We start from the raw sequence: 25,014 nt of genomic DNA, 5'->3' as shown, positions 1-25,014 counted from the left end.
CTGTGCCCTGGTGATCAAGGCATTTGTTTTTCTTGTAACTGGTGTGATAAGAACAGACACACAGCCACACACCAAATCCCTGGCCAACTATCACGGTTAAAATGGGAACACATCACCTGGAATCTTATCAAATTGAATACGATCATCTATTTCTTCCTGCCTCTGTGAGAAGCCCTTCACATGGAAGGACCTGGGTTTGGCCGGTGGAGCTGTATGGAAGGCAGATGCCGGCCCCAGCTGCTGCGGATGCATTTGGTGAAGGAGGTTGTGAAAACTTAGCACCTACATGCTGATCCGAAAGGCCTAATTTTAGCTTTTACAATTACAGGTCCGTTGTCCTGTATGGATCCCAGGCTGTTTTCTGAGTCTTTCATATTATAAAATTGATTTAAAAATTTTTTTTTGTTTCAACGTTTATTTATTTTTGGGACAGAGAGAGACAGAGCATGAACGGGGGAGGGGCAGAGAGAGAGGGAGACACAGAATCGGAAACAGGCTCCAGGCTCCGAGCCATCATCAGCCCAGAGCCCGACTCGGGGCTCGAACTCCCGGACTGCGAGATCGTGACCTGGCTGAAGTCGGACGCTTAACCGACTGCGCCACCCAGGCGCCCCATAAAATTGATTTAAAAACGAACGAACAAGGGGCGCCTGGGTGGCTCAGTCGGTTAAGCGTCTGACTTCGGCTCAGGTCATGATCTCCTGATGGTGAGTTGGTGGGTTCGAGCCCCACGTCGGGCTCTGTGCTGACAGCTCGGAGCCTGGAGCCTGCATCAGATTGTGTGTCTCCCTCTCTCTCCGCCCTTCTGCCCTCTCACTCTCTGTCTCTCTCTTAAAAATAAACACTAAAAAAAATGAAAAAACAAAAACAAAAAACCAAATGAACAAAACCTGAATCTAATCTGGGGCACATCTCCCTCTCCCAGAACAGAAAATCGTTCCCTGACTGATGGGCTCTGCCATTCGTCTGTGTTCCCTCTCTTTATAATCTCCTCTCTGACGGAATTAGACCATGCTGCTTGTTGAAAGGGCCAGAATTATGGCAGTTCCATATAAAACAGCTAGAAAATCACTCGCCTGGGCTTCTCGGGTCAGTATTTACTCGAGGGACGGGCATTTGAGACAGAATCATTTGTGTATTTTTTCATACTGACCACAATTGGTCTATTGCTTTGTAGAGAAATCTGTTAGGAATAAAGCATCATTAACAGTGGATTTCATCTCTTTTTTTTTTTTTCTCTGACTCTCCATTGCAATTGAGGGGAGTCTCTAAGTTCTGTGACCTTTGGATTCTGATGGCCATTTAGACTAGGACCTTAATGCCAGCATGAGAGTCAGAATGGTGAGGAAGAGTCTCCTAAAAGTGAGGACATTCAGGGCAGGGATTGGGGTACGGGGACTGAAGTATGTTCCAGATCCCCTTCTTTTCACTGGTTTCTAAGACTTGCTAATGATGTTGAGTGAGCTGGGTTCAGGTCCGAGCCATTTGGAATAGAGAGGCCAACATTTTCCTTGCGGAGTCAGCATGGTTGGATTGCCACAAAGAAGTAACCGCCTTAACTGATAATTAGCCCTGGTATTTAATATCTGCCCCAAATAAAGACTACATTTGAACTTATTGCAAACCTAATGTCATCATTTTTGGTGGATGATTCTTAACGTCTAATGACTCCTGGTTAAAAATCCTCCACAGCAGGACTTCTAACCCAGAGTCTGTGGAGCCTCAGGGAAGCTCCTGCTCCCCAAACTCCTTGACATTGGATGTAAACCTTTGAGTGACTGTGTGTATGCTCCACCGCCCCCTACCCCCTTTAACCCTCCGCTGCCCCCTGCAACACACACTGGGGAGAGGAGTCTGTGTTCATCAGGTTCTCAATAGGGCCTGTGACACAAACATAATTAAGAATCACCATTATTCAGCAAGCGTCTCTCCTCGTTTTCTAGACCTGTTCTCTGCAGGGAGGTTACCTTGGAGGGCACACCCAGCAGTCCTCATGTTCAAGGGGAATCATTTGCCAGATACTTAAGATTTTGCTCCTGTTGAGGGGGGTATTGGTCACCCCCATTCGGAACTGTTTCCAGGTTATTATTTGTTTTTGCTTAGGCTGTTGTGTAGGTGGGAGTAAGGGACAAGGGCAGAGGCCAGCCCTGTCTCAGAGCTGCTCTGCTTTCAGTTATATTATATATTGTCTTCTCCTTAAGTTTGCATTTCAGGCAAAGTGCCATGCCTGAAAAGGTCTGAAAATCAATGGCGAAGGGGCGCCTGGCTGGCTCGGTTGGTAGAGCGTGCAGCTCTTGATCGTGGGGTTGAGTTTGAGCCCCACATCGGGTGTGGAGCCTACTTTAAAAAAATAAATAAAATATCAAAAAAAAAAAAGACAATTGGAGGTGAAGAATTGGGGGCAGGGTGTGGGGATTACCACCCTTTGGTCTGTGTACTGGAGGCAATTCAAATTCAACTGGAGTAGACTGAAGGGCCTGCTTGGGGGATATTCTCTTGGCACACCTCAGAGGGAGGTGCACCTGTTGGGTGCCTCAGTGTTCTCGGGATGCGGGGGGCGTCACACTACCCCCAATACCCGTGGGTCTTGCTAGCACTTGTCAGAGAGCACCCCCTTGAATTTGGAACTTAACAACGCTCACGAACCAGGGCTTGGGGCGGGGGCAGCCATCCACTCCTCCACATATCCCGAACTGAATCCTGAACAACCTGGACCAGCAGAGGTTGGTGTATTTGGCCCCTGATAGACTGACTTGATGGAACCGTGCCCGCGGTGATATACTGGTTCACGCTGAGTGACACTGTGAGGAACAGCCTCCAATGTGCGTGCTTGTTTGGAGCCATTTATAGCAAAGGGCGATACATCCTGCCTTCTCTCCATGAGGACCCATGGGATAAATTTCTCATGGATCTCAGCTCCAGGAGCAGCCCGCTTTAAGGAATGGATTTACTGTTCTAATATGGTTTCCCTGACTCAGCAAGCTGCTCGCATCATTCTCTTCCTATTGTCTTCTGGAAAGCTCAGAGCCAAATTTTTGGTACTGTTAGCCTGTGATTAGGAACCTCGCTGCATCCGTATTGGGAACTAACATGACTCCTAGCTTCATTTATTTTTCCTATCCTGATTTCCCCTTTGTCCTACTTTTATTTTCATTTTATTCTCTTCTGTTTACATTTATAGAAACCACTTTAAATTCTCTCCGTAGCAAGGCATAAACACGCAAAAATAAAGGAATATTTACAGATTCTTGGTTATAAAGGATTACTAGCTTCTCAATGTGGCGAGATTCTTAAAATGTCTTTTGAGAATAACTGGGACCTAGCACACTAGACAAGGGGGCAAATTTCTCCCAAGGAAACAAGTTTCACTAATGAGTACAACAAAACGTGAAACCTCAGAGGAAACTGAAAACAGCAGCCCCTGCAATCCTGACGTCTCAATCAATGAAAAATTAACTAGCAGGTTTCCATTTTAAAATGGCATCTGGCAAACATCATTCTACAGCTTCTCCAAATTTTCCACCAGAACTGTGTGGGAAGATGCAGATAAAGGTGAAAACTTACGTAACAGAAAAGGAATGGAAGTTGGCTCATTACTGGTAAATGGATGGGAACAATTTTCACTAAGTACAAAGCCCAGGGAAATGAACTGGAGAGAAAAAAAAAAATGTTTGCGGAGGCCTGTCCACTCTCTCCCTCTCCTAAGTGGTCAGGATAATTGGTTACCCTCCTACCAAACAGTACCTCCTCCTGGTTCAGAGTATAAGATAAATGCTCACAGTAAAACAAAACAAAACAAAACAAAACAAAACAAAACAAAACACAACACCAGACAAACAAAAGCACATTATCCAAGCTGTTGTGGTGTTGGCCATTTGAAACATCCAGAGATAAGCCCTACTCCTAGTCCTTTTACTTCCTCCTTGTTTTATAGCTACTTAGGAAGTATCTTCTTCAAACATTCAAGTGGGCGGAGGAAAGAGCTCACCATGGTACCATGTTGCCTCCTAGGAGGTATGGTCATGAAATATAAAGCACCAGGGGCAGAGACTATAAAACCATGTAGAAACATAGAATGATTTTTGTTCTTTTCCATTCATTCACTCGTTCGTTCGTTCAACATACATATACATATTGTAGGTTCTTAGCCATTTGTCCAAAGAAACATAAAGCAAGACAATGCGAGTAGGAGAAAGCTTGTATCTTAAGCTAGCAGAGGGCAAATGGTTTGAGCATGTTAGATACTGGTAAACAATGCGGTAGAGACAGCATTATTCTCATTTAGCGATGACTAACAGAAACACGCTAACATGGAACTTATGGAAAAATACTGCAGAGCAAAGGAAACAAAAGCTAGCTCAGAGGCATCACGTAAATTTCACTAACAAGTAGGGCACAATGTCTGATGGTGGTTTTGCATTTTCATTAGGGCATAATAATACAGAGTCTCAATGAAGAGGTATAGAAAGTTATGAGGGCTAAGCACCCAGACTAAAAGGCAAGGCAGTAGCATGAGATAAAACGGGGAGACTGCTGATGCAAAAGAATCCAGGAAGACTGCAGGCATGGCAGCAGGATTAGAACTCATATCTGACAACGGTTATAGCTGAATTAACCCTGGGAACACAAATGAGTGATGGGGAGGACAAACTTGGGAAGGTATTCTAAAGATGAGAAAAAGATCAATAAGAGAAGGGGAAAACAATAAGAGAGGGCTTTAGACCTGGAAGATAGAGAATCAAGATTCAGCATAAGAATTACAGGTGAGCTGGAAGAAGTAAGAATCAAAATGGCAGAAGAAAACACTAGAGTTGGAACAATACTTAAGTGTGTAGGAAAAAAGGTCTTTGTATTATGTGCAACAGCATGAAATGAGTAGACACTACCGTTCTGGCAAACTGTTTGCTCTTTAAGGATAATGGCAAACCAAACAAACGTCTAAGAGAAGAGAAAATCGTTACACATAAAGGAAAAATTAGGATGTCTTCAGGCGTCTATTCACTCCAAGGCTAGAGATGGTGAAATACCTGTTGCAGGGCTTTGGAGGGAAAGTGATCCAGCCGCATGGATTTCATCCCATCGGCGGACATCAGGGGTTGGGGTTCCAGAGGTCAGAGAATGTGCTCAGCAGTCTATGGTAACAGATGACAGAGCGACTCCATGTGCTAAGTTATGTGTGAGGTGACACTGGAGGCTGGGGGTGCAGTTAGAGAATGTGGGACGGGACTTCTGCCCTCAATGGCTCTACCCGCTGATCAGGGCTGGCGAGGGCAGGGGTCCAGCAGGGGGTGGAGCCTCCAGTACCCGCTGGTGTGTCTTACAGGGAGTCGCCAGAGTCTGAAGAGACGGAAAGTAAGAAAACCACAGAAGCATGAAGACGACAGTAGAAAAGAGTGGGGAGTTAGGGGAATGAAGCCTGACGGACGCGAAGGCAAAGGAACATGAGCTTCTGAGGCACTGCCTTGTCTATCTTGCTGACGTACACAACATTGTGCCTGTGTACATGGTGTTTCTCCTCAACAGACAGATAATACGTGTTCTTTTCAAACACACAAATGAAACAGTCATGAAAACTGGCCATGGGGCGCCTGGGTGGCGCAGTCGGTTAAGCGTCCGACTTCAGCCAGGTCACGATCTCGCGGTCCGTGAGTTCGAGCCCCGCGTCAGGCTCTGGGCTGATGGCTCAGAGCCTGGAGCTTGTTTCCGATTCTGTGTCTCCCTCTCTCTCTGCCCCTCCCCCGTTCATGCTCTGTCTCTCTCTGTCCCAAAAATAAATAAATGTTGAAAAAAAAATTAAAAAAAAAAAAAAAAAGAAAACTGGCCATGGACTGGGCCACAAAGGAAATCCTAACAGCAAAATCACATAAGCCATATTTATTGTTCACAATGCTGTAAGACTAAAACAAAGAGTAAAAAAACAAAGCAAAACAAACGAGAAAGTTATCTACTCTTCTGATTACCTCTTCATTTTGATTGAAAAGAGAATCACATTGGGAATGCTAAGTTACTTGCAAAAGTTTGACGATGGGTACACTACATTGCCTACGGGATGCTAACAAAGCTGCACTTGAGGGAAATTCATTATATATACACACACTGTATATTACCTTATATATAATGAATATATATACATATATATGAGCCAGATTATCATTTTATTAGTTGATCTCAAGGTTTTTTGTTTTGTTTTTATATTAATTTTTTTCATTTTACTTTCTTGTTTTCTGATATATTTCTAATATATATTTTCTACAGATTCTAATACATAAAATATTTCACGTATAAAATTCACTTTTAAAGCTGTGGGCAGACCTGGATAGCTTTATAGGTGAATTCCTCCAACCTTTCAGAAAATTATCAAGTCATATAAAGCGTTCTAGAAAATAGTAAACAACAGAGAGTCTTTGTCAAGTCACTGACAAAGCTCGACAGGATGGGCATGAAAATGGAAACCTGCGACTAGAAACCAGTTTTTGTACAAAGGAACCAGGATCCAGTAAGATTTACGCAGCAAATGAAAAGATGTTTCAGAATTAAGCACTCTATTAATGGGACTTACAAACATCAACAGGAGAAAAACTGTAGGATCATTTCAAGGGATGGCAGAAAGCAGTTGATAAAACTCACATTCCTGATTTAAATCATTGAGGGAGCCAGGAACAGACAGATGCTTCTTTGTCTTGGAATATCTACTAAAGGTACAGGAGGTAACTTACTTAACCGTATCTGCTGAACAGAGAGGAGTCGCCACTGGAAGCAGATGGCTAAGGACCGCAGCAAGATAGACACCAAACGCTGGGTGTCACTACTCCTTCATAGTATAGCACACGATTGTCGCCGGGCCATAATACGAGCAAGACAAATAAGTGTAAATCATGGAAAAAACCATAAAAATGTCCTTCCTTGTGGACAAGATGATCATCTACCAGGAGTCGCTAAAAGAACCACAGGAAAGACTATTAGGACTAAGAATCTATTAGGGCTAAGTTATAAAATTACAAACATAAAGTCAATAGTGTTCTATACACCGTCAGAACTCAGAACAGGGAATGGATAAAAGAGATCTTAGGGGCACCTGAGTGGCTCGGTCGGTTGAGCGTCCGACTTCGGCTCAGGTCATGATCTCACGGTTCGTGGGTTCGAGCCCCGCGTCGGGCTCTGTGCTGACAGCTCAGAGCCTGGATCTTGCTTCGGATTCTGTGTCTCCCTTTCTCTCTGTCCCTTCCCTGCTCACACTCTGTCTATCTCTCAAAATAAACATTAAAAAAAAATTTAAAAAGAGATCTCAACCACAATGTCAATAAAATGTACATAATTAAAAACTTCTTCACAAAAAGAGGAGAGCTTTGAAAAAAAATCTCTAAAACTTGACAGAAAGTAAATGAATAGAGACAAGGAGGACACCGTTGGATGGGGAGCCTCAGTATTATGCAGACATACATTTTTTCCAAATAGATAAATGCATTTGGAGCAATCCAATCAAAACTTAAAATTTTCTTCAACCGGAAGAGAAGATTGTGAAAAATCATTTATGTGAGTAAAGGCCTGAGACAAGTTGAGACACTTTATAAAAGATCCTCGGCAAAAACCACCACGAAGGGAAGATCATCTACCGGATATCAAAGTATGTTATGATGTTATTACAGTGAAAATAAAGTTGTATCTGTACATGAATGGACTTCTGTGTCAGTGAAGAAAATAGAGCATAAGGAAACCAGGCTCATGGAAATAAAAGGTTAATATATATTAAAGGGGACACCTGAGGCCAGCAGATAAAGGGTGAATTACTTAATAATGATTTGGTGACAAATGCTTCATTTGAAGAAAAATAAGGTCAGATCTTACCACATATCATCCGGAAAAGCAAAGAGCAGAGCCACTGAAGGCCTAACCGTAAGTTACGCTACTCAGAATTGTCCCGGCATGGCGCAAGGTGACAACAAAAAGGCTGACTTTTGTTGAACTTATTGTTTTAAAATTCTCTACCAGAAGTGCACCCTTCCTGCTTGCACCCTGAACACACTGTTCCCTCTCCCATGCTCCGCCCCCTCTCCAGGGACCACCTGGAGGCAATCTTCTGCAGGCACTGCGTGGAGATGTGCGCTGACATTTCTATCACTGTGAATAGCAGGTGGCGGGAGAATATGGAGAGTAAAGGCCCGTTTTGCTAAAATACAGATCGCTTTCCAGAACTGTATTTCTTAAAAAAAATTTTTTTTTTAATGTTTATTTATTGAGAGACAGAGAGAGACAGAGCATGAACAGGGGAGGGACCGAGAGAGACAGGGAGACACAGAATGTGAAGCAGGTTCCAGGCTCTGTGCTGACAGCACAGAGCCTGACGCGGGGCTCAAACTCACGAACTGCGAGATCATGACCCGAGCCAAAGTCGGACGCCTAACCGACTGAGCCACCCAGGTGCCCCCAGAACTGTATTTCTAAACGTACTCTATGTGTACGAATGCATAAACACAACTGCAGTTATTCTGGGGGACGTGGCAGGGATTTAGATTGTGGTCAAGGGGGACTGTATTTGTACGTTCACAACTTTTTTACACTACATTCATCTATTTATGTTAAATATAAATTTGGATAGTTAAAAAGCATGCAGTTAAAAATAACTACACATATATATACATGTATATATATATGTACACACACATATAAGATCTAACCTTGTGAAATATATCTAACCGTATAAAATATATATTTATTTATATTAAATAGAAATTTGCATAAAAATCATGCAAAGAGTTAAAAATACACACACATATATATATATACATGTATATATATGTTCACACATATATACAAAGGATTTCATACTTATCTCAAAAAATCATGCATCCCTCAGTATGGAGATGTGTGTGTGTGTGTGTGTGTGTGTGTGTGTGTGTATTTTTATTTTTATTTTTATTTAGTTTTGTTTTTGAGAAGACAGAAGAGAGACTTGCCCTAGTAAACTAAGAGGGAGAGCTAGGAGGGCCAGTTTTGAAGTCTCTGTTGGTGCAACACCACTGCCACCTACTGGGGAGGAGAGGACACTGCAGGGAGGCAGAAGCGACACTGGTCCCAAGCGCTTTTCTGCCGGTCCTGCCTTCTCTCTATCGATGCCTTGCAAATATTGCCACCGGAAGACAACTTTCAAGCCACTTCAGAATAAATAGGAAGCTTCATGCAGCCAGCTGTTGTGGATACGCGGCATTTGATGCCTGACTGTGAGTCAGGCCAACAGCCCTCAAGAACATCCCTTCAGGTAAGTCACCCAAAGTCTCTGTAGGACAGTCTCACTTGAGCTAGATAATGATGGTCTGGTGTTACGGAGGAGCAAATGAGACCTTGGAGCAAAGAAAGGATGTTTTCTAGGGGATACATTAGCAGCTCAGGCAGGACCGCTGCCAGATTCTGTGACCCGAGGGCCTCTGAGTCCCCAACGATCTTCACCATGGGGTCTCTCAAGAGCAGGGATCTGGCTGATGCATTCCCAAGAGGGCACTGTCGGAGCCACTGGTGACGTCCCAGCCTGTATCCGCTGGAGGTGCCTGAGTTGCCTGAAGTCCCGAAGGATAGTTTCTGGCCACGGATAGTTTCCCACCTCAGACCCGGGTGTCTCTGCCTGCAGGATTTCTCCAGAAACTGCTTGTGTCTCGAGTTAATTCTCTCCTGGGTGGGGCCACTCTCTACCAATGGGAGACGGGAGACTGTGACTAATGCTCCTGTCCTCAGGGGGGAGGCGTGTCCCATGTGGCTTCTCAGTGGGTCCCTGCTGGAGAGCACAGCCTCAGTAGTCAGCCTTAATAGGCCTTTCTCGCCACCCTGGCTCACTCTTGGGGTTCCTGGGATCTCCTCCCACCTAAACCTGCATCCAAATCCTTGACTCAGCGCCTGCTTTTGGTTAGACGCAAACTAGGAATGCAGAGCACGGTGGCTGAGGGCTACTCGCGACGCAGTGAGGTTCCGGAAGTGGGTGTGCTTTCTCTAGGAGTGTAAAAGGTCAACCCGACAGTAATGTGAGCCTACAGAAGGCAGGGGGAACCTAACAAGATTCTTCCATTAGATTCTCAGTTTCAAATGCAACCCATTGTTTTCATGAAGTCATTTCAATTCTCCGGGCCACCTGTGTCGCTTTTCAGTTTAGAAAATATTGAGATGAGAGCGGGCTCCACAAAGTTCCACATTCAGTTGGCCGCGTCGCGCTTCGCTGGGAAGAGGCAAGGGAGGGGCATGGGCACAGCGTGATCCCAGCACAGAGTTGTGAGCGAGCAGGGTGTCTTTGGAGACTACAGAATTAATCTGGTTGGGGGTGCACGAACTACGTGATGTTGTACGTAAAATGACATTCGAGTGCACGCCTGTGTGGGAGTATGTGTATGTGTGTGTATATTTGTGTGTGTGTCAGGTGCGTGAGTGTGTGTGTGTACAGGTGCATTTTTCCAGGTAGAGAGTCCGTAACTTTCATCACAGAGTCTCAAAGGAGGCTCATGAACTAATTCATGTTGGCAAGGCCACTGAAGACACGTAGAGGGGGTGTGAGGTGGACGAAAGAGTCACAGAATGTGAGTAAACTGTGGCCTGAGCTATCATACTGGAATAATATTTACTGAGCCCTGTACTCTGTCTAGGACAGAGCTCGGTTCCTTATAAGCCTCACCTTTTTCGTGCATCAGAACCGTTCTTTGAAATGGCTGGTAAAATCATCTACACTTACAGAGGAAGGAACTGAGCCCTCGCCCAAGGCCACACAGCCGGATTTGAAGCCAGGCAGCCTGACTCTAGACCCCATACCTTTAACCCTAAGCCAGCGGCCCTCACGCTTCGGTCCAGCAGACTCACCAGGAGAGCTGGTTCCAGCAGATGCCGCACCACGTCCCCAGGGTTTTTGGGTGGGCGGGGCCTCAGAATTTGCATTTCTAACTTGTTCCCAGGTGGCGCTGACGCTGATGGTCTGGGGGCAACACTGCAAACCCACTTTGACCTGTCGGCGCTCGTCTCCAGAGAGGAGGTCGTGGAACCCCAGAGAGGTGACGCGAGCTGTCTGGGCCACTCGGCTACCTCCCAGCAAACCAAGGTGAGAATCTGGGTCTGTGAATTCTAAACCCAGCCCTTTCGGCACCAGTCATGCTGGCAGAAGGGCACCTCTTGCTGAGAAGTGTGTACATGCACCTGCAGGCACCCGGTTTTATTACCTGATGTGCATCCAGCCCCCGGCAATGGGCGTTGGGAGAAGACAACTCCTCGCTCGGCTCCTCTGAGCCCACACGGGCCCTTCTCCACCTCCTGGCCTTCCGGTCCGCAGCCTGGGGCATCTCCTCGGGCTCGCTGCTGTCCGAGGTCTCCCTGCTGGCTGCCTGGGGGTTGAAGTTCACGTCCAGCTCTCCCTGCAGGCGTATCTTCCCCGCGGCGGGGTCCCTGGGGGCCTTCCTCTGCAACCAGGACAGTCTGGCCCGGCGCCCAGCTTCCCGGGAGGAGCCCGCAGAGGATGTCTCTGAGTCGGAGCACATGGCCTCGGGGTTGGGAGAGAGCCCGGAGGAGGCGGAGGTGGCCGAGGGGCCTTGGTCCGAACCCTGGGCCTGTGTGGGCTGAGGCTGGGGGCTCCTGGGCAGGCCTGGGGGCCGCGGGCACAGCGTGCTCAAGGCCTCACTCCAGTCAAAGTCCTCCTCACTTTCGGAGCCCATCTCCTCGTAGGCAGATGTCACGCGGGAGGCTGCCTCCAGGGACTGGAACGTGCCACTCTTGGGCTTGGCCAGCAGGCGGGTGGGCGGCAGAGCGCCATCTTTCAGGGCCACCCAGTTCCCGTCGGGGCTCTGCAAAACCGCGGCCAGGTCTGCGGGTGGGAGGAGAGAAACCAGAGAGGGCTGTTATCACCTGACAGCAAGGTGAGGCTGCTGTCTGTCTCTTCCCCACGACCGGCTTGTGGGGGTCCTTGGATCGGCGGACTCTAGGAAGTCCACGAGGCCACGCCTCTTTAGCAGAGCTGAAGGTCCCCAGGAAGTCCCTCGAGGCCCCAGTGCTCCACAGATGGGGAGAAACTCAGAGATCAGGCTTCTATTGCACATATACCCGGGTAGTTGGTCACCTCGGCCTCCTCAGAATGGCCCCCCTCCTCCCCTAGGCTGGCTGGGCACAGAAGAGGTGAAGGGAGAGCTACTGTTGGCAACCCCGGGTCTGGCCTTTTGCCCTTGGGCCATGGTTTCCCCTGGTTGGATGGGAGATGATTCCATCACCCTCCCTGGCCTCCCTTGAGGTTAACACACCCTGCCTGCCCTTGGCACTTGGACAGATCTCACCAATCACAGCCTTGTGAAAAGGCATATGTGAAAGAAGATATAGGCATGCATACACACACACACACACACACACACACACACTCCAGACTCTGTCCAGGTTCCTGCTAACATTTGGTCTCTGACCTCAGTTCCTGACACAGGGCTCCTAAATTAAATCCCTTGGAATTTCCTGGGTTCTGGGAGCATCTTTTATGCTAAGGAGGTGACTCTGGGGGACTCCAGGATGGGACTGGCCACCAGAAAGGCCAAGCCATGAGTAGAAACTTAGGGCCGTCAGCCCCACCCCCACACTCCAGAGAAGGAAGAAGGGCTGGAAAATGAGTTGATAATTGATTGTGCCTACAGAATGAGGCCTCCATAAAAGTCCCCGAAGTAGGGGGTTCTGAGAGCTTCCTGGTCGGCACGTCCATGTGCCTAGAGAGTGGCACACCCCAGCTCCTCGGTGCTCAGGACCCTCCAGGGCCTCACCCTATGTATGTCTTCATCTGCTTGTTCATCTGTGTCCTTTATTACGGACATAAGTACTTCCCCGAGTTCTGTGAGCTGAGCCGTTCCAGCAAACTACTGCACCTCGGGAGGAGGTCGTGGGAACCCTGAGTATAGCTGGCTGGTCAAAATGCGAGTGACAACTTGGGACTTGTGATTGGTATCCGAAGTCACGCAGTCCTGAGCCCTTGGCTGCGGGATCTGGGGCTCACTCCAGGGAGACAGGGTCAGCATGGAATTGCAGGATACCCGGCTGTGGTCAGCGAGTTGGTTGATATGGAAAAACCCCACACATCTGGCCCCAGAAGTGTTCTGTGTGGGTCGTGGAGGAGTGAGGGTTTGTTCCTGTTCCGCATGTACGTTTCTCTTCAACTCAGGGCACGTGCCCCATTCTGAAGAGGATCTGAGGGAGAAAGCAGTTGGTATCCCCAATCCTGCCTTGCAGATGGGGGAACAAAGGTAGGCAAGGCTACGTAACTTGTCAAAGGTCCCAGAGCCCATAACGGGCCGAGTCGGGATGAGGGGCCTCTCTACCCAAGGCCAAAGCAGCCCTGCCTTATAGCCTGTGCTGTGGAAACCCTTGGTCAGCTGTGAGGCTGGAGAAGGCCTCAGTTCAGGGTCATGGTCTGGATTGGCCCTCAGCTAGGCTCAGTTTTGCTCAGAGCATCTGTGATGGCTGCTGACTGGGGCCCCGAGGGTTGATCTGCACACCAGGGGGTGAAAGTTGCCTTGTCTTATTTTTGCCAGAGCCTAAAAGGACAACGTGTCCTGCCCATGTGCCTGGGGACCATGTACACGGTCCTTCTCAGCCCTGAGTACCTGGCAGAGCTCACCGGCCTTGGGCACAGCAACTGCCACCAGAAGCTGTTTCCTTTATGAGGAGCCTTACAGGACTCCCTGGAGGTTGGGTGATGAGGATCCTGGGGCTTTGGGGACTAACTTGTGTGTGGACACCAGCTCCTGGGCTTGAGGCCTACAGGGCCACAGCGCTGCTGTGCTGGGACATGGGGGCAGAGTCCCGTCACATGCCACTTAAAACACAGATTCATTTTTACCCATTAGATGATTACTGTCTCACGTAATGAAATGAAGGTTATCAGTATTTCACGGTGTTGTCCACGGAGGACTGCCCTGGCCAGGACCCTGCTTTAGAACCACAGCCTGAAGGGCATTCAGATGTTGGCTGGACATTCTTCTCAGCTCAGAGACCCAGTTCTAATTTAGCCGCCCAGGCTGGCAGGACACCTGAGTTCCCTTTTTTCTCCGGGAGTCAGAACACAGGCCTTCTGCATTCTGAGCCCGGTGGTGGCTGATTGGAGTACAGCCCTCCCGGAAGCCTGAGGGCCTGGGTCCTGCCTTTCTCTGGCTGGTTCTGCTATCTTTGGGGTCCCTCCGCACATCTCCATGTGGCAGAGCTCTGGTGACCCCTCAAAGGCCTCGCGTCCTAGGCCCCCCTTTCCTAGAGCATTTGCTTCTTCCCCTGCCCAGATGTGGCCTCCTCCTTCCCCGAGTCCTCCTGGTGTGATAGCCTGTCGGGCTCATTCCATGACCCCATCCGTGTTCCGGTAGATCACGCGCATGACCGCGCCCTCTCCCCACCCAGGACAAGGCCCCCGCGGCTGGGGCTGCATCTCTGACCTCTCCAGCCTGCTCTGCCCCACAGCCAGCTTGTGCAGAGGGGAGAGCAGACGCTGTGGAGTCAGGGGGCCTGGGCAGAAAGCTCTGAGAGCCTCTCAGCCTTGGTACAGCTAATACCCCCCTGGTTGGGTGTGGGGTTTAAATGAGAGGACACCCATCAAGGGTGTTACATGTGCCTGTTCAGAGCAGGGGACGGTCATAATAGCACTCTTCCCCTCGCCCACACCTGGGCTGCTTTAGGGCAGGGTGAAGAACAGGGACTGTGGGTTCAGGCAGATCCAGGGCTGAGCCCCAGTTACTGGGATTCCTGGCAGGCGACCTTGGTCAGAGAGCACCTCCTGTGCCAGTTCCCTGACCTGAAAATGGAGACAGTGTGCCCTCCGTGGCGGTCAGAGGATTATTATTACGAGACAACCTGTGTAAAGCATCGATCATACTATCTGCTACCCCTCAGCCTTTTTTATCTTCTACCTATTGAATGGGCTTATACTATCATTATTTTTATCTGACGTCACAGGGCAGCACCACGAACTCCATACATGTGTATATGTATCCATCTACCCCATAGTTGCTATTCTGGACCACAGCAACACTGCCCTCATTGGCCATGGAAACATTCAGAAGAGAGGCCAGTGAGGGTGTTATTATCATTTACCTGTTATGGGCTCCACCTGCCGTGGTGGTAATGGAGGTCTTCTTCTGGGAAAAAGGGTCTCTATTTTGCTGGCATTTTCCCAATGCCACATCCCAATAGCATCAGTCAGCTGGTGTGGAAGGCAGGGACCAAAGAGCCCACCTGGGTTTCTCCAGAAATGCCCGGGCTCTCTCTCAGTGAGGCTATGAATGGCCAGTAAGTGGCAATATTGATTTTCTCTGCAGCAGACGTTGTGGATCATTTCAGGGTATATATATCCTCTGGGCTCCCAACTGCCAGTACTTGTGATTCTTTGCCTGAGGTGTGCTCTGTTTACCAGAGACTGCTGGGCTGCCCCAGGGGCGGGGGGGCGATCCCCTGGGGATCAACGAATGACAGGGGAAGCCGGTGGATAAGTCTCCCCACTCCCCTGCCTGTTGTGCAGGACAGTATTCTATGCTGGCTCTTAAGAGTTCCCCAGTGGGGACGAACTGAGTTCCCCAGTGGGGACGAACTGCCATCCTGTTTAATGAGTCATTTGCCTGCCTTCCCTTCCTGTCACCTGTCCCCTCCCCTCTCTGTGTCTCCTGGGCTCACCTCCAAATAAACCACAGGTCCTCAAGTCTTCACATTACAGTCTGCCAACAGAGACACCCCCACGATGCAAAGCAGACTCCGCCTTGGCCGCGGGGAGCGTTCACTCCGAGGGGAGAGGTGTGGCCCTGGGGCCTTACAATCCGTCACCCTGTCTGCCTTCTGGGTGGTCTTTGGAGGCCCAACTCACCGGCTGCTTCCTGGGCAGACTGGCCCCTCTGCTCTCTGGGCTCTTCCAGGAAGCTTTCACTTTTAAACCCTTAAACTACACTACAGCTTCCTTCCTTGGCCGTCCACCCCCATCACCCCTGGCCCGCCGCCACCCTGACCACAGCTTGGGTCTTCTTTGCCGCTCTACCTCCAGTCCCTGAGCATTTCTGGAACCTGTCCTGGGCTGGTAAAGACTACTTGTTAGTGAACACGGACACCCACAGGCTGCAGGGACGAGGCCGAACTCTCGATGCGAGGCTGCCCGGGGCTGTGGGAGGAAGCCAAAAAGAGAAAGGCCCTGAGAAGGCCGCTCCTGCCTGGCTCCAGGGCGGACTGTGTTTTCTCTGCGGTCACGCATCTGCCTTCAACACCCACCCCAGGGCGGGCAGGGATTCAGCCCGCTGCTGGCTCCTCTCTTCCGCCTTTTATGGTCCCATCTACCACGGGCCTTGGCGGAAGCTAGAAGTTGACCGACTTCTATCTCCGCAAAAACAGAGCCGGCTCCCTGAATGCCCGACCCGATGGAAACCTCGCTGTCTAGCTTCCTGGCTGGAACAGCTCAAGGCTGCGCCTGGGCTCCAATACCACATGCTCTCAGTCCTCCAGGAATATGCACTGGGGACCCTGCATCCCTCCGTTCTCTCCTCTCTCCACATCCTCTTTCACGACCGCGCAGACAACGGCTCAAGAGCAGGCGCTGTCCCCTGACTGCAATGTCCCAGCACCGAGCACATGCTGTGCACGCAGCCAAGGTCTGTAAGGGGAAGATGTGTTTTGGGAGACATCCACGGACTGCGGTCGGCACTGCCAAGGCCCCAAGTGGATCTGCTTTGGTTTACTCAGCCCACAGCGTCTCTACGGCTGACCCTGACCGTGAATTAGCAGGCTCTGGAAGAGACCTTTCCCCTGAGGCATACACAGAAGTGCTAAAAATAGCCCAGTGGACATTAACCTAAGATGCTCTCCACCTCTGGGTCTCCGCTGGTCTCCATTTCTGCTCCGCTGACATGGGGCAAGGGCCCTGGGTATAATCTGCTTCCTGCTAAACATATCAGACATCCCTTAGCACCTCTGGGGTTGGCCTGGAGACCTTAGCATGTCAAGGCCAAGCAATCCTCAAAACACCCTGCAGTTTTCTGCACAAGGGCTTTATATGTTTGTAATTTTAAATCTCCATCCCGAGGGATGCATGGAGGTTTTGAGTATGAAATATTTTGTGTGTGATATTGTTGAACTAAATTATATATATATTAAAAAAATTTTAATGTTTATTTTTGAGAGAGAGAGAGAGAGAGCATGAGCAGAGGAGGGGCAGAGAGAGAGGGAGACACAGAATCCGAAGCAGGCTCCAGGCTCCAAGCTGTCAGCACAAAGCCCCACACGGGGCTTGAACTCATGAACCATGAGATCATGCCCTGAGCTGAAGTCGGACGCTTAACCGACGGAGCTACCCGGGCACCCCTAAATTTTGTTTATATACAACTGGTGAATTATAATATGGGTGCTTTATTTTACAGAAAATTAGGTAAAAAAAAATCACATTTTGAAAATTAAAATCCTTTCCAAATTTATTTGGAATGCTCATAATTCAGCAGGGAACTATTTCATGAATTGGAGTGTTTGTCAGACGTTTTTATAATCTCTTCTAAAGGTATCAGTGTGTTAAGCATGGATTCTGAAAGGCTCTTTGTCGCTGCTGTTGTTTATTGGTTTGCTTTTATGGAGTTGGGACGTACTTATTATCATGCAGTGGTTGAAAGAGCCCGCAAGCTGGGGCCACGATGTTTGGGTTTGGGCACACTAGCTGTGGGATCTCAAACTCGTTCACCCTCACCGCCCCTCACAAGATAATGACCCTGGAGGAATGAATAAAATAGTGCCTGCAGATGAACCCTGTACGTCGTAGAGTATTTTTAAAAGTTAGTTATTATTGTTTATGGACGATCTATTATATGACATCCTCATATGCCTTGTGGAACTTTTACAGTCCCTTCTCTGTGGGGACTTTCAGTCTCTGGTGGGAGCTAACGAGAGAAAAAAAGAAAGAATCTGAATGAATGAACAGCAGGAGGAAGGGAAAGTAAAGCTCATTTAAAATGGAAGAATGTGGGGCGCCTGGGTGGCTCAGTCGGTGGAGCATCCGACTTCAGTTTGTGAGTTCGAGCCCCGCGTCAGGCTCTGGGCTGACAGCTCCGGGCCTGGAGCCTGCTTCAGATTCTGTCTCCCTCTCTCTCTCTCTCTCTCTCTGCCCCTCCCTCGCTCACACTCCATCTCTCTCCCTCTCAAAAATAAATAAACATTAAAAAAAAAATTTTAAATGGAAGAATGCAATTACAAACCAAAACCCAAGCCATATACATAAAGAAAGACTGTTTCATGAGTTTCACCGACTCCCTGCAGGTTCTCCCGATGGGTTCTACTACATGGGACGCATGGAAGTGACCTGTTTGGAAAAAAGTTTTAGAACGACTGTAGTAAACAGTGCATTGGCCATTCTTTGCCCTGGGAGAACATGGAACATTGGAATTTGCTTCAATAGCTGTTAGTTCAGTCTTTTCCCTTAGAGAGCAGCAAATGATAGCACCATCTTTAAAAGCATATTTCTAAGACGAATGTTTTGCTGTGAGGTTTTGTGGTGTTGTTCAGAAAAGGGGAGGGCAGAGCTGACATACACTGGGAGCTGGGAACCCTTTTGTGGTTTCTTCCTGTGAGGACAGTGGTCCTAGCTCTCATTACGTGTATCTGGGTGAGGAAAGAACAGGCCTGGGCCAGGGTGGAGAGAGCATCTTGACGTGGACAGTCAGTCACGGGCCGGGGAGACCGACGTGGCCTGGCCAGGCCGCTCCATGGCCCTCGGCCGTTACCCACGTGGTTCCAACCCCCTCACGGCCTCCTGAGGTGCGACTCTGGGAAAGCGACAGGCTACTTCGAGCCTCCTCACTGGGAAGGATTACGTGACTTGACAGGTTTACGAGGGACCGCGTGTTGTGGATGTCGGGTCTCTGGAGAGGTGAGTTCAAGGGCTCTATGCAGAGACAGGGCCTTCTGGAAGCAGGAGCAGGAAGAATGGGGAGCATGCCATTCTCAGGTGTGGCGGGGATGACAGCTGGCCACGAAAGCCCCTCTCCCGGCCCAGCTGTGTGGCCGGAATGTGTTTGCAACGCCAGGACTGTGTCTGCCAGGCCCTCTGCATCAACGTGGGGCTGTGTGACCGGTCCTGGCCTGCGGTCTGGGAGTGAAAGCGGTGTGGGCCATTGGGCCATTTCCCTGATGAGGCGGGTAGGGAGCAGGTGCACTGACTTCTCCATTCTCTCTTCCTCTAACTGCTGGCCGAGGTGAAGGACCCGAGGTGAAGGTGGAAGAGTCAGAGGCCACAGGGCACAGCAGAGCCACTAGGCAGGAGCCGCCTCTGGCCTCTGAAGGCCCGTTCAAGGCACTGCACTGGTGTGTGGTGACAAATTAAACTATTGTGTTGAGCCGCCTAAATGTTTGGTTCCTTTGGGACAGTAGAGAGTGCTACCCCGACTAGTATGTCGGGTTTTAAAAAGGACTCTCTTCAAACCAACCCACACTGGGACCCAAATCCTTCTGAATGCTGAAATGCCCTGCCAGGTGGGATTAGCCTTTCTGGCCTGCCTGAGACATATTCTCCTGGCCCACGTGGAACAGGAGGCTGGAGTGAGACCGTGCAGCCAAGGACCGTAGCGCACTGGCCCAGGAGCCCCCCGCTGGCCTGTGGGTCTCAGCAGGAACCTACCCAGTGGGGAACACGACCACATTACAAGCGTGTACTAGAGGCCTTGTGACTTGGTGGCTCAGCGGCCCCCAGGGGGCACACACCGACTCGGGCTGATGGAGGGGGGCCCACTCAACAGCCAAGAAGCCCCCAGACAGCACTTCGGAGACCCACAGACCAACCAGATGCTGCTTAAAACAGTTACTTGTGTCGTCCAGCCTGTCCACGCTCTTCCAGATGGGCAAGGCCACCTCCTCCCTCGGTGGCTGGTCCTGGCCCCTGGGCGGCCTTGACATAGCCTCCAGCGAAGGGGTCCTCGGGGCATCTTCTCTGGTGAGTGAGAACGCAGACTGGGATCGCTGAGGAGAGACAAGAGGGGAAAAGGGTGAGCTGAGCGAGAGTCACCGGGAGGAAAGCCTTGCGCTTTCTGGCGGACGATACGACGTGGAGAAGGCAGGATGGCTTTTCCTGTGCTGAGCCTTAAAAGCTGCGAACCAGTGCATAATACTGTATAACCACGGGAATGGTGCCCTGTTTGCTGCACCGCAAGCTGGCCAGGCCTTCCGGAAAGTGTCAGAGACGCAGCGGCCTCCGACAGAGCCTGTGTCGTAAGGCTCCTTTAATGCAGCAACACTTCTGAGGCCAACTGTGCCGGAAAAGGAAAGCATCTTCCCCCTGAAGACCTCCAAACCCGAGAGTTCCTGCGGCACAGATAGATCTAGCACCATGAAAATGCTACAACGGCTAAGTAAGCCAAGTGTGGCCGTCCACAAACCTACAACTATTGCAGCATGTTCCCATCCAGCAGGGAAAAGACAGTTACCTAAGAAGTGGTGAGGGGAAAACACGTTTGAATTGTATCACATGTATATGTTATGACACATACACAAACATATATATGTTACGAATGTTACAAAGAATTATATGTATATACTATATATTAATTACATATATTAATTTATTATTATATATTAAATTGTACATATTATATATATTAATTAATATATATAAATTAATTATTATATATATAATTTATCGTCAAGTTAGCTAACACACACTGTATACAGTGTGCTTTTGGTTTCGGGGGTAGATTCCCGTGGTTCATCGCTTACCTACAACACCCAGTGCTCAACCCAGCAAGTGCCCTCCTCAATGCCCGTCACCCGTTTCCCCCTCCCCCACCCCCCACCGCCCCTCAGTTTGTTCTCTGTATTTAAAGAGTTTCATCAAACAGAAAGAGGCCAATTTTTCCCTTTGTCATTTCATCAAGGGATTATCCCTCCCTGGTGATTGATTTTGCTTTTTTCGTGTTGATCAAGTGAGGAGGGAAAGGACAGAGCCACTCCAAGCCTCTGTGACTCCCACGGGAAACAAGGCACTGAGCTCTAATGCCGGCCCCTGGGCAGTCTGTCTCCCCCTGCTGGCAGACCTCAGCGCCAACAGCCCCCCTTGCCTTCCCTTCCAGGGAGAAACGCTGCTCTTGTTTAGGTCCACCCTCCACCTCAGGTACTAAGAATAGGAGAAAAAGGAGAGCATGTTGGGAGAGTGGTGAGCAGGGCCCTGCGGTGGATGGAGCCAGGTCAGGACTCAGTCGTACCCGGGCTCCACCACGGCCTCTGCTACGACACCTTGGCCAGATGACTGAATTCCCTGGGAGATGTGGAAACTTAGCCTTGTCCTGCACGCAGTAAATGCGTCAACAGTTCTGACGCTTGACAACAACCAAGGTTTTCATGGAGATGGGTAGTCAGGGAGCCATCTATGATTTTGCTAGATCCTTAACAGGTGATGATCAGCTACCAGAGAGAACAGAGATCAAGGCTGATGGTCCAGTGAAGTTCCCAGAAATGAAGGACAGGGGCACCCGGGTGGCTCAGCAGGCTGAGTGTCTGACTTCGGCTCAGGTCGTGATCTCACAGTTTGTGGGTTCGAGCCCCACGTCGGGCTCTCTGCTCTCAGTGCAGGGCCCGCTTCAGACCCTCAGTCTCCCTCTCTCTCTGCCCCTCCCCTATTTGTGCTTTCCTTTCTCTCTCAAACATAAACATTAAAAAAAAAAATGAAGGACCAAATCCTTCTATGGCAAACTCCTGTGTATTCAGGGGCTACATCCCTGACCACTCATCCCTCCAAGGTCTGCCAAGAAGACCGCCCTTCTGTGTCATCGCACAGATCTTTCCATACTCTGATACAGTCATTATTACGACATGTCAGTTCTGCCAAAGATTGTGAGCTCCTTGAAGGCAGAGATGGTCTTTTGGATGTGATGGTTGGTTACACGTCTGTGACTGAATTTACAGGATGTGAGACGGAGGTCTGGCGCTAAAGGAGCTGATGATCTATCGCCAAGGACACAATGAGCAATTTTATATGCCCTTCTCTTCCTTTTTTATATTTGCAAGCTTCTCAACTACAAACCACTGAATACATGTTTACATCATGACAAAAATGATATTTAATGTTGCATTTTACGGTGGTTCGCATGGTATTTTATGTATGCCCGTATGCGTCTTTAAGAGGTGGCTTGGGTCCATTTCTATGGTTCAAAAATGCTCCCCCACCTACAAAAGCCAAACCCAAGAAATGAAAAGGGCCTTTGGGTCCAACATGGAAGATGGAATCTGTGTTCTTCATGAGAGTTGGGGACATCAGACTTTTATAATCTATTTCAGGCAAGCTACTATTTCACACTAGAAGAGAACTATATCCTGACAGTCACAGAAGACCCCAAGATCTGGCTTCTACAGGTCTCAGGACGCTGCTGGCCAGGTCTCCAGCCAGGGTGCAAAAACCCCAGTTCTGAGACCCATATCTGGTTTTGCCACAAATTCATTGCAATAAGCACATGGTCCAGCAGATGGCGCCACGATAATGCTTTTACTCACCAGTTAGTTCAACCTCTATGGCTCCTGGGAAGTGATGGGATTACTTGAGTGATTTACTTGCTCATTACCCTGGCTGGACCTTTGTGCCCACTCTTTCGTTCCTACCCATGACCTCTGCTTCTCTTCCCTTTCCTTTCTCTTACCCACCCTAGTGTCCATGGAAGAAACAGGGCTGGTGATGTCAGGAGGGGCTGACCTGAGTTAGCATCTGCACGTGCATTGCAAGGAGGGCCCAGAATGGTTGGTGGAATCGACGGTCCAGGAATATGAGGCTTGCAAAGCCAGCAAAGCCTCGCAGGGATGAACTTGAGAACCTGAGCTTGGAAACAGGCCTGCCTCAACTCTTCAGGCACTAACTTATGGGGCATGTTAGGCAGGGGGTCCGTGCCAGCTTCTCCTCCTGCTATGCGGGATCTTGGGTGGAACCTCAGCTGTTCTACGCCTCAGTTTCCTCATGTAAAGGGATCAGTGTCAGGCCTGGCACCTCAAAAGCACTCGATGAATATGCGTCAAAACAAGAGTGTTTATTAAGCTCTGCCACCTAGCCCGGACAACGAGGAAACAAACACGAGGAAACAAACACGAGGAAACTGAGGCCGGGGTGGACTAATTTGCCCAAGCACATCGTTGGTCAGAGGGCAGAGGCAGGGCCTGAGCTCGGGTCTGTCTGGTTCCAGGCTGATGCTATTCCATGCTGTGTGGAGCCTGTGCCGGAAGCCTGGGAACAATGAGCTCCTGGCCAATATGCTCCAGCCCGGTGGGATTTGCCACTTGAATCAGCTGGGTCTGTTGCTCTGGGCGAAACACGCAGCACGACCACGAGTTACCTCTGTTACAGCTTCCTTTGCATCATGTGCTGCCCACAGCTCTTGGAAGGGTATGCTGTTGCGATGGTGGCTAGGGCTATCAACGGGGCAGGCTCCCTGAGGCCCTGACCATGGCTCCCCAGTGGCCTTTGCTCTCAAGGAGGCCGCGCCACAGGGAGAGAATGTTTTTAGTATCCGGTGTTGGGGGCCAAGGGATCAACAGTGGCGCCTGTATGAATAACAACTGAGACCAAGCATTTGCTTTGGAGTTTTAGGGTCAGGCATAGATACTAAGTTCAATCTGGTAATCATAACTAATGAGAAATACTTTAGGTCTATACTGGAGTCCCTCAAAGGAGAGAGCAAATATGAGGGAGAAAGGGACCGAAACACAAGAGGAAAGGCTGAGAAGAATAGGGAGGAATAGAGAAGGGACAGAGAGGTGCCTCTTGGTCACCGGGCACATCCTAAGAGTCTGGCGCCTGCTGTTGCCATCGTTATTATCGGTAGGATCATCAAATTATTACTAAAGCAATTTTGTGTATATACACGCCCAAAGAGACAGGCCTTACATGAATTACAACCCCTGCAGTTTTAGGATATTGCACCTTAAGGCTTGGAAAGCTGGGTGGCACTGACCCCCCTCCCGGCAGAGCACCACACAATAAGGGAGGAAATTAAAAAGAGAAAATCACAGTCAACTTTTTTCAAGAGAAGGGACGAGAGCTCCTGTCTGCCTGGGGATGGGCTCAGTGTGTTTGCAGATCAGCGGAAGTCACAGGGCCTGCACTGTCTGGGATTCTGCATAGTTATTCCCTGAGCCAGCGGGGGCCAGGTCAATGGGGCACTGAGGCCACGCGGACGGTCAGGGTCGTCCACGGTCCGGAGGTCAGGGAGTCCTCCTGGGATAGAAAGAGGCTGTCCTTAAGCCTGTTGGCCTCACCTGGGCAGATCTGGGTCAAGTACACTGAGGCCCAGGCTCCACTCCAGACCCCATGAGTCAGAACTACTGGAGTGGGGCTCTGGCGGGTGACGCAGATGAGCATCCAGGGTGGGAACAGCAGGTGGGAATGACCAACTTCCACGAAGTCCCCAAGAACCAAGACTTGGCCCGCTGCTTCATGTCCAGGCTCTGGCCAGGGATCAGGCATAGTTCTGCATTTATGTGCTCCGTTTATCACCTCCTCTGTTTATCTCTTCCTCTGTTTATCACTTCCTGTTTATCACCTCCTCTGTTTATCTCTTCCTCTGTTTATCGCTGCTGTTTATCACTTCCTCTGTTTATCTCTTCCTGTTTATCACTTCCTCCGTTTACCACTTCCTGTTTATCATTTCCTGTTTATCACTTCCTGTTTATCTCTTCCTCTGTTTATCTCTTCCTGTTTATCACTTCCTGTTTATCACCTCCTCTATCACCTCCTCTGTTTATCTCTTCCTATTTATCACTTCCTCTGTTTATCTCTTCCTCTGTTTATCACTTCCTGTTTATCACCTCCTCTGTTTATCACCTCCTCTGTTTATCTCTTCCTGTTTATCACTTCCTCTGGTTATCTCTTCCTCTGTTTATCACTTCCTCTTTTTCTAAAACCCTGGACCAATGCTGTGCAATAACACTTTCTGGAGTGATGGAAATGTTCTGCATCTGGGCTGCCCAATATTGTAGCCGCCAGCCAGAGGTGCTGCTGAGCACTGGAAATGTGGCCAGTGTGACAGAAGAACTGGGTTTTAAGCTTTGTTTCAT

The 25,014-nt window shown here is 49.3% G+C and overlaps 1 protein-coding gene across 2 annotated transcripts in view; it reads right to left on the bottom strand.

The window, feature by feature from the left end:
* Positions 1 to 25,014, bottom strand: part of MYRIP (myosin VIIA and Rab interacting protein) — a 376,824-nt gene that overhangs the window by 57,113 nt on the left and 294,697 nt on the right. For both annotated transcript variants that reach the window (XM_047875910.1, XM_047875911.1), the window contains exons 9-10: positions 19,791 to 19,944; positions 11,187 to 11,824 (exon numbers count right to left, since the gene is read on the bottom strand). In XM_047875910.1, the coding sequence (XP_047731866.1) occupies positions 11,187 to 11,824; positions 19,791 to 19,944 (792 nt within the window). The remainder of the gene's footprint in view (positions 1 to 11,186; positions 11,825 to 19,790; positions 19,945 to 25,014) is intronic.

This window comes from Prionailurus viverrinus, chromosome C2 (assembly GCF_022837055.1).
Source record: "Prionailurus viverrinus isolate Anna chromosome C2, UM_Priviv_1.0, whole genome shotgun sequence".
Lineage (NCBI taxonomy): Eukaryota > Metazoa > Chordata > Mammalia > Carnivora > Felidae > Prionailurus > Prionailurus viverrinus.
This window is presented reverse-complemented; position numbering and strand designations above follow the sequence as displayed.